Source organism: Zalophus californianus, chromosome 4, assembly GCF_009762305.2.
Source record: "Zalophus californianus isolate mZalCal1 chromosome 4, mZalCal1.pri.v2, whole genome shotgun sequence".
In the NCBI taxonomy this organism is placed as follows: domain Eukaryota; kingdom Metazoa; phylum Chordata; class Mammalia; order Carnivora; family Otariidae; genus Zalophus; species Zalophus californianus.
The window spans coordinates 156,347,010-156,362,365 of record NC_045598.1 but is presented as its reverse complement, the minus strand read 5'-3'; the positions used below and the strand labels follow the sequence as shown (position 1 = coordinate 156,362,365).

Genomic DNA, 15,356 nt, shown 5'->3' with positions numbered 1-15,356 from the left:
TTAGCCCATCACAGCCTTCAGTTCACATGTATGGACTACACTAATCCTGGCCCCTCAGCTTATTTCTAAGTGACCTTGTCAAGTTATTAACTTCTTGGAGCCTCAGTTTCTTCAACTATAAATCTTGACAGGGTTTTGTTATAATAAAATGAACCGGTATGTGTGAAAATAGTTTATAAGTGCCATAAAATGCTTTGTATAATTTTGGTTGTTTCCTGACTTTCAGTTTCTAATAATTTTTATCATAAATGTCATATGTGGTGATAATAGAGAATTAAGAGAATAAAATCACTCAATCTTAACAGAGATAATCACTTTTAGTATTTCATTGTATTTCTTTTTAGACAGTTTTCTACATTTAAACCTATGTAGATATATATGAACATCGTAATTTTATAATTTGAAATATTCTGCTTTTTTCATATTTTTGTGAGCTGAGTTTTTTTAACAGAACATTGTGAGCATTTTTCTATGAAATCAAGCATTTTTTGGAAAGAGTAGTTTTAAAAAAGTGGTTTGTTAGATAATATTTTAATGAAACAATCTATCATTTGACTATTCTATACTTGAAAATTAAGTTTTTTTCCAGGTTTTTTGTTTATTCCTTTTGCTATAATGTAAAATGAGTATCTTTTGTGTATAAGCTTTATCCCAATTTCATATTATTTTCCTTAGCTAGATTGCCTAGAAGTAGAATTACTATGTTATTAGGTATGAACATTTTGAAGGTTATTCATACTAATTTGTAGATTTCTTCCCAGAAATTTGATAGAAAGCCCCACCCAGGAACATGTGAACATGTCTTTTCTTACCATAACCTTACCAGAATTTGGATTTATGTTTTAAATATTTGACAAAGTTGATACGGGTAAATGGTTTCTCATTGCTGGTTTTATTTGCATTTATTTGATTACTACTTAGAGTGAACTTTTTTCATAATGGCATTAGTCATTTGTATCTTTTTCTGTATTTACCTATTCTTGTCTCTTGCCTCTGTTTCTGTTGATATATATTCCTAGTGCATAGAGACTGATAGGGCTCTTTCAATAAGTGTTTATTTATTGAATTTGTTATATTTATTGTATGAATATAATATAAAATATTTTTGTCATATTTTTGCAAATATTTTCCCAGTTTGTCCTTTGCGTTTTTTTTGTTTTTTTTTACTCTTATTTATTTATTTGACAGAGAGAGACACAACGAGAGAGGGAACACAAGCAGGGAGAGTGGGAGAGGGTGAAGCAGGCTTCCCATGGAGCAGGGAGCCCGAAGCGGGGCTCGATCCCAGGACCCTGGGATCATGCCCTGAGCCAAAGGCAGACACTTAATGACTGAACCATCCAGGCACCCCAGTCTTTTGCTTTTTAATTTTATTTTTTCTTGTAACATACAAAAATCTGAAGTTGATGTGATCCACTTTTAGAGATTAGTTAAGTAATCACACCTATTTTCCTCTTGACTTTATAACATCTAGCTCTGTAATACAATTGGACTTTGTTTAGTATAAGTATAGAATTTAATATAAATGTAGTATAGGATAAGTGAGAATTTAATTTTATTTCATACCCTCAGGAAATTTTTCTAGTTCTCTTTGTTAAGTAATCCATCCTTCTCCATTGACTTGTGATGTCTTCTTTATTATTTATTAAGGTTTTTAAATGTACTAAAATCTGTTTTGGGGCTATTTTTTTCTTTTCATTAACCTATATGTCAAATTTAGTGCCAAACATTTTTTTTAAGGAGGGGGAGGGGCAGAGGGAGAGGGAGAGAGAATCTCAAGCAGGCTCCATGCCTGGCACAGAGCCTGACACATGGCTTGATCTCACAACCCTGAGATTATGACTTGAGCCAAAATCAAGAGTGGGACGCTTAACCAACTGAGCCACCCAGGAGCCCCCAAACACTTTTAATTATTGTAGTTTTTTATGTTTTGATAACTAGTAGGATATATCTCATAACTTTCCTATTAAAACTGTTTTTACAAGATTCTGTCCATTTATACTTCCAGATTGATTTTTTAATTGAAATACATTTGACATAATATCATGCCAATTTAAGATATATAACATGTTAATTTTCTACATTTATATATTGTGATATGATTGTTGATTTTGTTTTATATTATAGCGATAATTGGCACCTCTATGACGTTACTTAATTATCCTATTATCCTTTCTTTTTAGTTGTTCAAATAATTAAGTTCTAGTCTCCGATTCTTTTAACTAAAAACAATCCTATTGAGATTTTGATTGGAATTGCTTTGAACCTCAAAATTAATTTTATTCACTTATTGATTTAACAATATGAGTGCCTACCTTTGATTTACTCATCTCTGTAATAGGTAGCTGGCTGTCAGTTCTAATCAACACTTTCTTTAACAGCTTTCATGGTTTATTTGAAATTCAGCCTTTGGTAATTTGAAGTATCCTCTTGAGTCCAGTCTGGGAAAAATGTTTGCCTACAAATCTACTAAAGATTAGCTGTTCAAAGAGGTTTTTCTCTGATGGTTTCTTCTGGGAATGATAACTAGGAAAATAATCCTCGGAATACAACCATTGATTTGAGTCTTATCTTTCATTTGGCTTTGGTTTTTGTTGATTTATTTAGAAAAACCCAAGCGTACACTGATTTGTAATCCTTTAAGTTGCACATTCCTTCATCCTCCTTATCCCTTGGTGGCTTACAAAATTATTTCTTTTTCTTTGTAGTTAGAAATGTTCATTGATTCTGCCTTGCTTAATTTTACAGTCTCTAGCTTAATTTTGTTTGGCATGGCATCATCTTTCTCTGTCTCTAGCCTCTTTTCTTTTTTTGTTTTGACTTTTTGCAATTACTTCTGTTGTTTTCAGCTTTATACCATCTGTTCTGTGTTTTGGAATCCTGGTTAATGTAGGTTGGATCTCCTTGCTCTGTTCTGTATTTAACGCTCTATCCCATTTCTTGCATTTGCATAACCATTCTGTTCTCAAGGTGCTTCACGAGTTTATTTTCTTCTTTGGTTATCTGCAGTGTCATTTCTGCTGTGTACAGCTTCAGATAGCATTCTTAATTCTTCCCATTTTCATTGCACTGAGTTTATTTTTATCTTGAGCCATTCTTATTTAATATAAATGTTGTCTTTTTTGAAATCTGAATTTCACCCTTTCTTTACACACTTACTGTTTTCAATCATTTCTTAATATTTTTAGACATTAGAAATGAAAGAATTTTCATTTCAGCCCTTGCCTTGTTTTCCTTTCCAAAATGATTTTGGTTGCAGATTTGTTAATAATTCATCTTTCATGTTGACAAATTAAGATTTGCTGGCACTGAAAAATTTTCATGATAGGTTATTATAACTGGCATTTTAATAAGATTTGAGGGAAAGTAGTTCCTGGTACTATGACTCCCTCTTCTAGCTTCCAGAAATTCTGTGTTGCATTCCTAGAGCCTACTTTCTATGATGCCTGACACATGACAGAGTAAAAATAGGTGATTAAACATTCTTTGACAATGGTATTTTTCTTCTCTTTTAGGGGCTTCACTGTGACTTTGCTTGCCTGATGTTTCAATACTTAGTAAATAAGCCTTCAGAAGAAAGGGTCAGGGAGATCATTGTTAATGCTGTTGAAATTGAGCAGGTAAGCAGGGAAGCTGGTATGATTAGCATATTCTCTTTTTTCTCTGATGTTTATACCATTATTGTATTGGGTTGACTCAAGAAATTGCCACTTATAGGGTCAAAGCAAATATCCACAATTATATAGTCAACCTGACAGTATCAACAGATGATGCATTTCAATTATTATGTCAGTTTATAATTTGGTTTGTAAGTAAATGTTATATGTTAAAATTTTATGTATACTAAAATCTATTTCAGGACTGTTTTTTTCTGTCTCGTTGATCTGTCACATTCTATGCCATAGCAAACTATTTGAATTACTTTAGCTTTAAATTTTTTTTTTAGATTTTCAGCTACTGAAGGGCAGTGACGGTTTCTTGTTTGTTTTGTATGTTCAAAACCGAGCAAGGTATCTAGCTTGAAGCGTGAACTAAATGTTTATAGAATTCGTAAATCAATGAATTAGCAAATAGCAAAACTTAATATATAGAATGTAAAATCTCTAACTACAAAGACCTAGATGTTCCACTTAGGATGTTTTTTTATCATTTGAAGGAACTAGTTCAAAAGTAAAATTTAAAAAAAAATTTTATGTTCAGTTAGCCAACATATAGTACATCATTAGTTTTTGATGTAGTGTTCAACAATTCATTAGTTGCTTATTAACACCCAGTGCTCATCACAACACATGCCCTCCTTAATGCCCATCACGCACTTACCCCATTCCCTACCCCCCTCCCTTCTGTAACCCTCAGTTTGTTTCCCGGAGTCCAGAGTCTCTCATGGTTTGTCTCCCTCTCTGATTTCTTCACAATTTTCCCTCCCTTCCCCTGTGGTCCTCCACTCTATTCCGTACGTTCCGCATATGAGTGAAACCATATGATAATTGTCTTTCTGCTTGACTTATTTAGTAAAAAATAAGTTTTCTAAACTCTTTTAAAAAATACTGTATAGTTCAATAGCTGTGGTTTTCATATTGGGAAGGAGAAAATGCATAAAATGCATTTTGGTATTTTTAATCATTTTGAGAATTAAATTCAAATGGTTAATGTTTTTATTTTAATTTTTTTTTATTTTTAAAAGTGGGGAAGAGGGGCAGAGGGAAAAGCAGTCTCCCCACTGAGCAGGGAGCCCGATGTGGGACTCGATTTGGGACTTAATCCCAGGATCCTGAGATCATGACCTGAGCTGAAGGCAGATGCTTAACCGACTGAGCCACCCAGGCACCCTAATGTTTTTATTTTTCTCCTATTAACACTTTACCAGTGTCTTTCAATATAGATGGAGTTCAATTTATCTCCCAACCCCCACATCCATTTTTATTTTTTTCTCATTTTCTTTGTTAAGTGTGTTTCTGTCTTTCCCAATTCCCTTCCATAATCATGTTCCCCACAGTGATCATCTTTGGTGAATCTTTTTCCAGATATTTCAGAACAAAGTATCTCACTTTTTTTTTGATGGAGAAAGCCTTAGGGTCCCATAATGCTACTGTGTAAAATACCAATAGTTTGATAGTTTCAATTTGCTTAGGCTATTTGGGAATGTGAAATACTGTGAATAGTAATACCGCAAACATTTTTAAACAAGTGGACATTGCCATGTTGAAAGAATTTACTTTTAGTATACTTTCCTCAGGGACTTAGAAGATTAAAAAACTAAAATCCTGTGTTTATTTGGAAAATATGTATTTATTGTTCTATCTCTGTATTTTATTCTGTTTTTGTTCATATCTCAGGAGTTTTTAACAGAAGCCTTGCCAGTTGGCCTCATTGGAATGAATTGTGTTTTGATGAAACAGTATATTGAGTTTGTAGCTGACAGATTACTTGTGGAACTTGGATTCTCAAAGGTAAGGTATTTAAAAATGTATTACTACTAGCTAAAATGTTATGGCAAGGCCACTAAAATACTGTATTTCATTGAAAACATTTGTTACATACCAGTTTACTTTTAAAATGTCTGTGACAGCCTTGTTTTGCATGATCAGATTGGTCTTATGAAATCCTTTGAAACTTGGGAGTTCATAACAGAAGTAGGAGGCTGATAAATCTTAGAATTAATAAGCTCAATAAATTACTTGTAATAATTATAGGTATTTAATAGGATTATCTTTGAATAAATTAGGTTTATTATGCATATATATATGTTTACCCTCATAAATCCCCATGGGTCTATGTTGTAATTTTTATGTTAATATTTTTTAAAGGATTTATTTATTTTAGAGAGAGAGAGAGAGAGAGAGAGCTTGAGTGGGGGGAAGGGCAGAGAAAGAGGGAGAGAGAGAACATCCTCAAGCAGACTCCCTGCTGAGCGTGGAGGCCGCCATGGGGCTCAATCCCAGGACCCTGAGATCATGACCTGAGTTGAAATCAGGAGTCTGCCTCTTAACTGACTGAGCCATCCAGGTACCCCATATTAGTATTTCTTTTAAGGCCTGTTTATCTTTTATTTGTTTAGTAAGATTAGTCTATGAGAAATTAATATTTGTATTTTTTTATTTTTTTTAAAGATTTATTTATTTATTTGAGAGAGAGAGAGAGAGCTTGGTGGGGAGAGGCAGAGGGAGAGGGAAAGAATCTTAAGCAGACTCCAAACTGAGCGCAGAGCCCCATACAGGCTCCATCTCATGACCCTGAGATCATAACCTGAGCTAAAACTAAGAGTCAGATGCTTAACTGACTGAGCAACCTGGGCACCCCTGAACTTTTAAATATGAATAGTTACTAGGAAGACATTAACTCTCATAATTTGACCCTTTGAACTCAGTTGTCTTTTAAGTTATTTTTTATTTTGTTTATCAGAGATAATATACCTGAATTTCATAAAGAGGTATGCTTCTCACATAACAGATGGAGGTTGCAGCCAGTCTACCTGGGTTCCAATCCTGGTGCTGCCACCTTCTTGCTATATGATCTTAAGCAAGTTGCTTAACCTCTTATCCCCATTTCCTCATCCATAAGAGGGAGATGATAATAATAATACTTACCACAAAGGATTGTTGATGAGTTGGTATACTTAAAGCACTTCAAATAGTATCAGACATACAGTAAATTCACACTAAGTGGTCATGTTGTATTCACCGTAATTGGAACATTCATAGAACTTTACTATGTACTCTAATACGATGGTAATTAGAAATTATAGGTTTTAACTTCTTAGCATGGAAATGTAAGTTTAAATTGTATTTAATGAGACGCCTTATGAAATCCATGATGCTGGAGTAAATCATTACCTTTCTCAGTAATGCATTTATATTCTGGTAACCACAGAAATACCGTCATGAAAGAGTCAGGTAGGACAAAGCTTTTTGTAAGATGAACTATATTTTATTATTTTAGTTATAAAATTCTGTGTTTACTGATAATTGGAGAAATCAAGATTATAATTGCATTAGTGTGATCTCTTAAATTTATAAACTGTATATTTTTAAAAATTGTGTTTGTTCAGGCTCCTGGGTGGCTCAGTTGTTAAGCGTCTGCCTAGAGCTCAGGTCATGATTCCAGGGTCCTGGGATCGAGTCCCATGTTGGGCTCCCTCCTCGGGGGGAAGCCTGCTTCTCCCTCTCCCACTCCTGCTTGTGTTCCTGCTCTCGCTATCTCTGTTTCTGTCAAATGAATAAATAAAACCTTTAAAAAAATAAAAAAAAAATAAAAATTGTGTTTGTTCTTAAGTTATACCAATATGTTTGTTACAGGAAAATTAATTTGCTCACTTGAGCCTTACAGTGAGCTCACTGTCCTTTAACTGACCACCATATCCTTACACTCTTACATCCATGTTCTCCTGACTTTTAGAAAACTGTGGACTCCTGGGCCTAATTTTCCCTTTGGGAACTTGATCACTGTAGATCTATAAAACATCCCGCCTACAGAAGAAAATCTAAACATAGTATGAAATGTCATTTTTCCACAGGCCTTCAACATATCTCAATAAATTCCAAAAAGCAGAAATTATATAGACCTTTTAGATTTTAACGCAGTAAAATTAGAAATTAACAATGAAAGATTGCCAAAAACTTCTGTCAATTGAGAAGATATCCTTTAAAATGAGATTAAAATGAAAATATAAATAGAAAATATGAACTAAATGATGGTAAAGTTACTGTATATCAAAACTTGTAGAATGCAGCTAAATAGATCCTCAAAGGAAAAGTTATAGCCTTGAATGTGTATGTTAAGAAAACAAGACAGTTTAAAATACATGAACTACACTTTGAAATCAAGGAACTAGAAAAAGAACTGTTCTTTTTTTTTGTACATAGATTTTTTCTTTTTTTTTAAATTTTTATTGTTATGTTAATCACCATACATTACATCATTAGTTTTTAATGTAGTGTTCCATGATTCATTGGTTGTGCATAATACCCAGTGCTCCACGCAGAAAAAGAACTGTTCTTATAATGACAGTTTTTGGCAAAATAAGAGATTCAATTAACAAATGGTTGTCATTTATACAGAATTCTAAGTAGGAGCCATATTAATGATGTTTTCAACTTCTTTTTTAGTTTGGGATACTTCTGTGTGTCAAAAACAAGCCACTAAATTTATTTTTTGGTATTAGTGAAATGTAGTTGACATACGGTGTGATATTAGTTTCAGGTGTGCGACTGACTGACAATTCTATACATTACCCAGTGCTTCCCATGATAAGGGTGGTTACCACTTGTCACCATACAATGTTATTACAATATTATTGGCTATATTCCCTGTGCTGTACTTTTCATCTCCGGACTGACTTATTTTATAGCTGAAAGTTTGTACTTTTAATTCCCTTCACATATTTCACCCATCCTTCCCCCTCCCCCTCCCCGGCTGTTACCAGTTCATTCTCTGTATTTAGGAGTCTGTTTCTGGTTTTTTGTTTGTTCATATGTTTTGGGTTTTTTTTAGATTCCACGTAGAAATGAAATCATATGGTATTTCTCTGACTTATTCCACTTATGATAATTCCCTCTAGGTCCATCCATTTTGTCACAGATGGCAGGATCTCATTCATTTTTTTAAAGATTTTACTTATTTGAGAGAGAGCACAAGTCGGGGGGGGAGGGCAGAGGGAGCAGGAGAAGCAGGCTTCCCGCTGAGCAGGGAGCCCGACGTGGACTCGATCCAAGGACCTGGGATCATAACCTGAGTCAAAGGTAGACACTTAACCGACTGAGCCACCCAGGAGCCCGGATCTCATTCTTTTTTATGCTCAGTAATATTTCAGTGTGTGTGTGTGTGTGTGTGTGTGTGTGTGTGTGTGTGTGTGTACGTGTGTACATACATATCTTCTTTATCCATTCTTCTGTTGATGGACACTTGGGATAGATTCACATATCTACTGCTGTTGTAAATAATGCAGTAAACATAGGGTGCATATATCTTTTCAAATTTGTGTTTTTGTTTTCTTTGGGTAAATACTCAGTAGTGGAATTACTGGATCATATGGTATTTCTGTTTTTAAGCTTTTGAGGAAACTCCATATGGTTTTCCACAGTGGGCTACAACAGTTTACATTCTCCAGCTACAGTGCATGAGGGTTCCCTTTCTCCACATCCTCACCAATGCTTGTTATTCCTTGTCATTTTTTTTTTTAAAAGATTATATTTATGTATTTGAGAGAGAGTGAGCATGAGAGCAAGAGAGCATGAGCCGGGGTGGGGGGTGGGGGGACAAGGGAGAAGGAAAAGCAGACTCCCAGTGGAGCAGGGAGCCGGGTGTGGGACTTGATCCCAGGACCCTGGGATCATGACCTGAGCCGAAGGCAGACACTTAACCGACTGAACCACCCAGGCGCCCCTACCCTTTTTTTTTTTTTTAAGGAGTTTTATAGTTTCAGGTCTCACATTTAGATCTTTCGTCCATTTTGAGTTTATTTTTGTGTTTGGTGAAGGAAAGTAGTTCAATTTCATTCTTTTGCATGCAGCTGTCCAGTTTTCCCAGCACTCTTTATTGAAAAGACTATCTTTTCCTCATTGTATGTTCTTGCCTCCTTTGTCGCAGATTACTTGAGCATATAAACGTGGGTTTATTTCTTGGCTCCCTTTCCTGTACTTTTGATCAAAGTGTCTATTTTCTATGCCAGTACCATATTGTTTTGATTACTGTAGCTTTCTAGTATATGTTGAAATCTGAGATTGTGGTACCTCCAGCTTTGTTTTTCTTTCTCAAGATTGCTTTAGCTATTCAGGGCCTTTTGTGGATCCGTACAGATTTTGTGAAAAATATGTGCATTTAATTTAACTCTGTCCTAGTTACCTTGTCCATGTCATGGATGATTTAAATCAGGTTTTTTGGAAGGCCCCCACTTTTAAAGTCCAGTGAATCTGTAACTATTGGTTCAGTGCTTTTTTCACGATATCGTGCTAATTCAAATTTTCACTCCGTCTTAGCATATCATTTCCGACAGGCAATGTCACTGAATTCTATGACTCAACCACACACAGCATATGATCTTTTGTTGAACCTATATATATATGTGTGTGTGTGTATATATATATATAGTTTTTATAATATATTTTATTAAGATAATTAAGCTTTTTATTAAGATATAAGTCACAGAGCATGCAATTTACCTATTAACAAACGTACAGTTCAATGGTTTTTAGTAAATTCACAGAGTTGTACAACTATCACAACAGTCTGTTTTAGAATATTTTTAGCACCCCACAAAAAGAAACTCTATACCCATTAGCAATCAGTCACTTTCCTTTCTTTCCCGCACCTCCGCCTCAGCCCTAGGCACCACTAATCTAATTTCTGTCTCTTTAGATTTGCCTATTCTATATATCCCATTTCATATAAATGCAATCATACAATATATGGTCTTTTGTGGCTGGCTTCTTTCCTTAGTATGTTTTCAGGGTTCGTTCATGCTGTGGCATGTGTCAGTACTTTATTCCTTTTTATAGCCAAATAGCATTGTATGACTATACCAAATTTTATTTATCCATTTATCGGTTGATGGACATTTCAGTAGTTTTGGCTCTTATGGCTATTATGAATAATGCAAATATGAACATTCACTTATAAGTTTTCTGTGTGGACGGATGTTTTCTTTTTTTTTTTAAGATTTTATTTATTTATTTGACAGAGAGAGACACAGCGAGAGAGGGAACACAAGCAGGGGGAGTGGGAGAGGGAGAAGCAGGCTTCCCGCCGAGCAGGGAGCCCGATGTGGGGCTCAATCCCAGGACCCTGAGATCATGACCTGAGCCTAAGGCAGACGCTTAACGACTGAGCCACCCAGGCGCCCCTGGACAGATGTTTTCATTTCTTTTGGATATATAACTACAAGTGAAATTCTTAGGTCATAGGGTAACTCTTTTTAATTATTAGAGGAACTGCCAGACTATTTTTCAAAGCAACGGCTCCATTTTACATTCAGGAGTGTATGAGGGTGTCAGTTTCTCCACATCTTCACCAGCACCTGTGATCAGTCTTTTTTATTATAGCCATCCTAGTGGGTGTGCAGTAGTATCTCATTGCAGTCTTGATTTGCATCTCGCTAATGAGTAATGATTTTGAGCATCTTTTCATGTGTTTCTTGGTGTTTGTATACCTTCTTTAGAGAAATGTCTATTTGTCTATTCAGACCCTTTGCCCATTTTTAATTGGGTTATTTGAATATATTATCTGTGGTGTTCATAATCCCTGCTGGAATACTCCTAAATTCAAAAATCCTATTTTATTGTTCCTCATGGATCACTGAAATGTTTCATGGTTTTTCATCAAGCTGTATCACCGAGTCTGCTTCTTGAATTCAGAAGTAGTAAAAAAGCTTCTTGTTAACTAACCTATATTCCACTTTTTGTTTGGAAACACCTATGGATAGCATTTATTCTATCTTTTCTCATCATGATTCCTTAACATCAATGTGTTAATTATCTGTTATGAACTAAGGAGACATGTTTAGGTTCACAGTACATTATTGGTAATTCAGTATTTTGTAGTATCATGTATATGTGACTACCTAATGGTTATACCCACCTGTGTAAAGGTCTGTAATATATAGGTGTACTGGATCTCTCAAGCTGCAAAAACATTTTAGTTTGGTATTAAATTTTTCATTTCTGCAGTAATACATGTCTTCTTTCTCTTCTTAAAATACCAGAAATGCTAGTATAGTTTCTTAAGGAGGTTAGTGGGTGATCTCAGTTGTCTTACAATTTATCAGCCTTGAGTGCCTCTAGGACCTTCTGGAATAATGGATCCTATAGATGACTAGACAGGTGTTAGGAGACCTGAGCTTGTTAGTTATCTGTTGTCTTGTGGGTGTGATTAAGCTTCTTCAGAATGTCTAATGACATGTCTTTTCTTTTTAGGTTTTTCAGGCAGAAAATCCCTTTGATTTTATGGAGAACATTTCTTTAGAAGGGAAAACAAATTTCTTTGAGAAACGAGTTGCAGAGTATCAACGTTTTGCAGTCATGGCAGAAACTACAGATAATGTCTTCACCTTGGATGCAGATTTTTAAAACCCTTCCCATATATAAACCTACCACTGGTAAATAGCAGTCCATTTTTCTTTGCTTTAAAAAAACAAAAAAAAACAAAAAAACGAAAACTTGAAGTACCTCCTTTAGGGAATAGAAGTTTGCTCCAGAGGAAATCTAAAACCAAATTTCATTCAAGTTGGATTTATATAAATACACTCTAATTTTCCTGTTTAACAACCAGCGTGTGACTTAAATGCTTTTGTTTTGTCACTAAAATATAAGATGGTATTATGTAGCGGTTAAGACCATGAGGTGAGGGGCAGATATGAGTTCGACATTCTACCCTTACTACTTGTGTGATTCTTGGCAAGTCAGTTAATCTCTCTAAATCTCAGTGTGCGTATCTTTAAAATGAAAGTAATAGTAGGTCCTAAATTTATCACGTGGATATGAGGATTAAGCCACAAAATAAATGCTTAGCCAATATTAACACCACCACTACTATTACTACTTACTAATAGTGTTAATTATGGTGATGTTGTGATAAAATGCTCCCCTGTCCTCCAAGTAATTGTGATTCTAGGTCTTAAGATCTAGATTAAATCTTTGTATTTTTAATGTTTGAGGGAGAATATAAAGATTTCATTTAAAAGATTATAATTCTCATTAACTTGAGAATAACTTCTTTGAATGCCTCAGCATGTGGTAAAGGAAATTTCGTTCTTAGTTGCTTTGGGCAGGATACTTATGAAGTGGAATTCAGGAAGTTGTCCTGGTAGTTGACCTTGTAAGTAAAATGATTCTCCTCCTTTGGAAATCAAAATAGTCACTATTGCCAGACATAGCCCTGAAATGTTTAAAGCCCAGGTGAATTAGCTAGAATACCATTTCCCAAAGAGTATTCTAAGAGCTGTTAGCCCCTCTAGATATTTTGTGGGCAGGGGGGGAAGGGGATTCTGTGGTCAGATGAATCTGGGAAATGTTTATCCTCCCTTCCTCTTTAGAACATACAGTTCAGTACATCGAAGACAGAGAAATTCTGCAGTACGTAAGCTTATTCCCCCCTGCATGTCCCAGACTTAGTTTATACGAATCTGTTTTTCACCTGTTAACATCTTACCTACCTGGTATTCCTCAGAACATAGGTTGGAAAAAGTTGGCCTAGAACTATGGCCTTCAGAGGAAGGAGTTGGGGACTGAGTTAAGGAGACCTGGTGGGAATTACTGAACCATTCATATTTGTGCCAGCCTGAGTAATGTACCTGAGACTGACCTCAGCTGTGCTTCTTTAATACTCTTTAAACTCTTTTATGCTGTTACAAGGTATAAGTCCAAATAATGGAACTATGCCTCCAGTACAGTAGCACATAGACACAGGTCTCTGCAGAGGAGACTGGGTGAGGAGAGTCCGGGAACCCCTCATTATCATTAGGAAGAGTCAAGAGGTAGCCTGAGCCCCCAAAAACAGTGTGGTTCTCCACTTACAGCACATTTTTATAAAATTCTGCAACCTAGAATTTAGAGATTTTCACTGTGCATAAATGTTTGCTCCATTCATTCGGCAATTATCTAATTGACTTTATAAAACTGGGAGTTCTCGAGTGTGTGCAAGAGGAGCATGTCATAGCTTTGTTAGGGAGAAGGTCCGAAACTTGATATATTTCCACCTATGACAATGCCATTTATTTGTTCAGTTTGTTCTGTGCTGCAGAGTTGGCCAGCTGTTTTTATATTTTATGTCCTCTCGGGTGATCCCACAATAGCCTTTGGAGTTTGAAGAGCTGCTAGTATTGACATTTTACTGATGGGGGAGAGTGAGGCTCAGAGAAGTTAAATGACTTGGTCAAGATCTGCTCATAGCACTGTCCCTACAGGAGAATTCATTTTTCTTAGAGATTATCATCTTTCTTGTATTTAGTCCTTTACATCCATCTTGATGTGATTTTGTCTTTCCTCATTCAAGTATCATGTACTTTAATCAAGGTGTTATATAAATTATTTAACTATATTCAGGTAGTATGTTCAAAGATGTGTCTACTACTATATAAAAACTGAACGTTTAAAATTAACAATATCTGCAATGATATCAGAATGAAAGAAAAAAGATTTCAGTGCATATTCCCATTGTTTTGAATTCACATCTTTCTCATAGGTAATGGCAGGTGCCTTAATATGAAGCTTATTTATAGTAGCAATAAACCTAACTGTATTGAGATGAAGAAGTTTTATTACTGAAATACTGGATTTTTAATACACTGGTTTATTACATTCGGTGTTCTAGATCCTTTTCCAGGCCTCCAGGTTGCATATTTATTTATTATGTTTAGTATTTTGGTTCTTAGCTCTTAAGGAGTGACGCAATTATGGAATCTCTTTTTAACTTTCAGGTAAAGAAAAAATTCAGAGTATGTTTACAACTTTTTTTTTAACAGCCACATGTATTTAGATCATTGTTACAGTAGTTAAGTTCATTATTTAGGAATATAAAAACTTGTAGTTCATGACAGATTGCACTTATTAAACATATTTCATTGTAGTATGTAGAATCGTGATTTGGAAAGATTTGGGAAGACAGACCCAGTGCTTTCAGACAAGACTGCTTTGTTGTTCAGTTACATACAATAATAAACAATTACTTTTACATACAAGCTTACTCGAGTCCTGTCTTAGTTGTCTCATTTTGGAACATCAAATTTTTCTGCTGCTTTTGCCATTTTATTTTTTATTCATAAAAACATGATTACAGTTGACCCTTGAACAACACGGAGTTAGGGACACCATCCCCCCTGTGCAGATGAAAATCTACATGTAGCCTTTGACTTCCCCAAAACTTAGCTACTAATAGCCTACTGTTGACCAGAAGCCTTACCAATAACACAGTTGACTAACACATATTTTGTGTTATATGTATTATATACTGTATTTTACAATAAAGTAAGCTAAAGAAAATGTTATTAAGAAAGTCATAAGAAAGAGAAAATACATTTACAGTCCTGTCTTCTATTTATTGAAAAAAATCTGCATTTAAGTGGACCCATGCAGGTCAAACCCATGTTGTTCAAGGGCCAACTGTATGGAGAAAACAGCAGTTTGCATATTAAAAAAAAAAACATTATTTGATACTCAGAATTTTGCATTTTACATTTAAATATGCTAACAGTGTCATGGAATCCCCAGATTGCATTTGTACAGATTAAGCTAAAGGCTAAATGTCACTAACTGATTTTCAGTGATAGAGAAATCTGCTCATGGGCTACGTGAAAGCCAGCTTAGTCCTATCATCAGGTATTATGTTTTTCAACTAAATTGAGTGATTTGGCAGCCAACTCAGGAACT

At 35.0% G+C, this 15,356-nt stretch overlaps 1 protein-coding gene across 5 annotated transcripts in view; it reads left to right on the top strand.

Annotated features, from left to right (window-relative positions):
* The window catches only part of RRM2B (ribonucleotide reductase regulatory TP53 inducible subunit M2B), a 36,967-nt gene extending 22,299 nt beyond the window's left edge, over positions 1 to 14,668 (top strand). For all 5 annotated transcript variants that reach the window (XM_027597696.2, XM_027597612.2, XM_027597535.2 and 2 more), the window contains 3 exons: positions 3,516 to 3,620; positions 5,337 to 5,450; positions 11,907 to 14,668. In XM_027597696.2, the coding sequence (XP_027453497.1) occupies positions 3,516 to 3,620; positions 5,337 to 5,450; positions 11,907 to 12,059 (372 nt within the window). In that variant the 3' untranslated portion in view covers positions 12,060 to 14,668. The remainder of the gene's footprint in view (positions 1 to 3,515; positions 3,621 to 5,336; positions 5,451 to 11,906) is intronic.
* Positions 14,669 to 15,356: the final 688 nt, after the last annotated feature.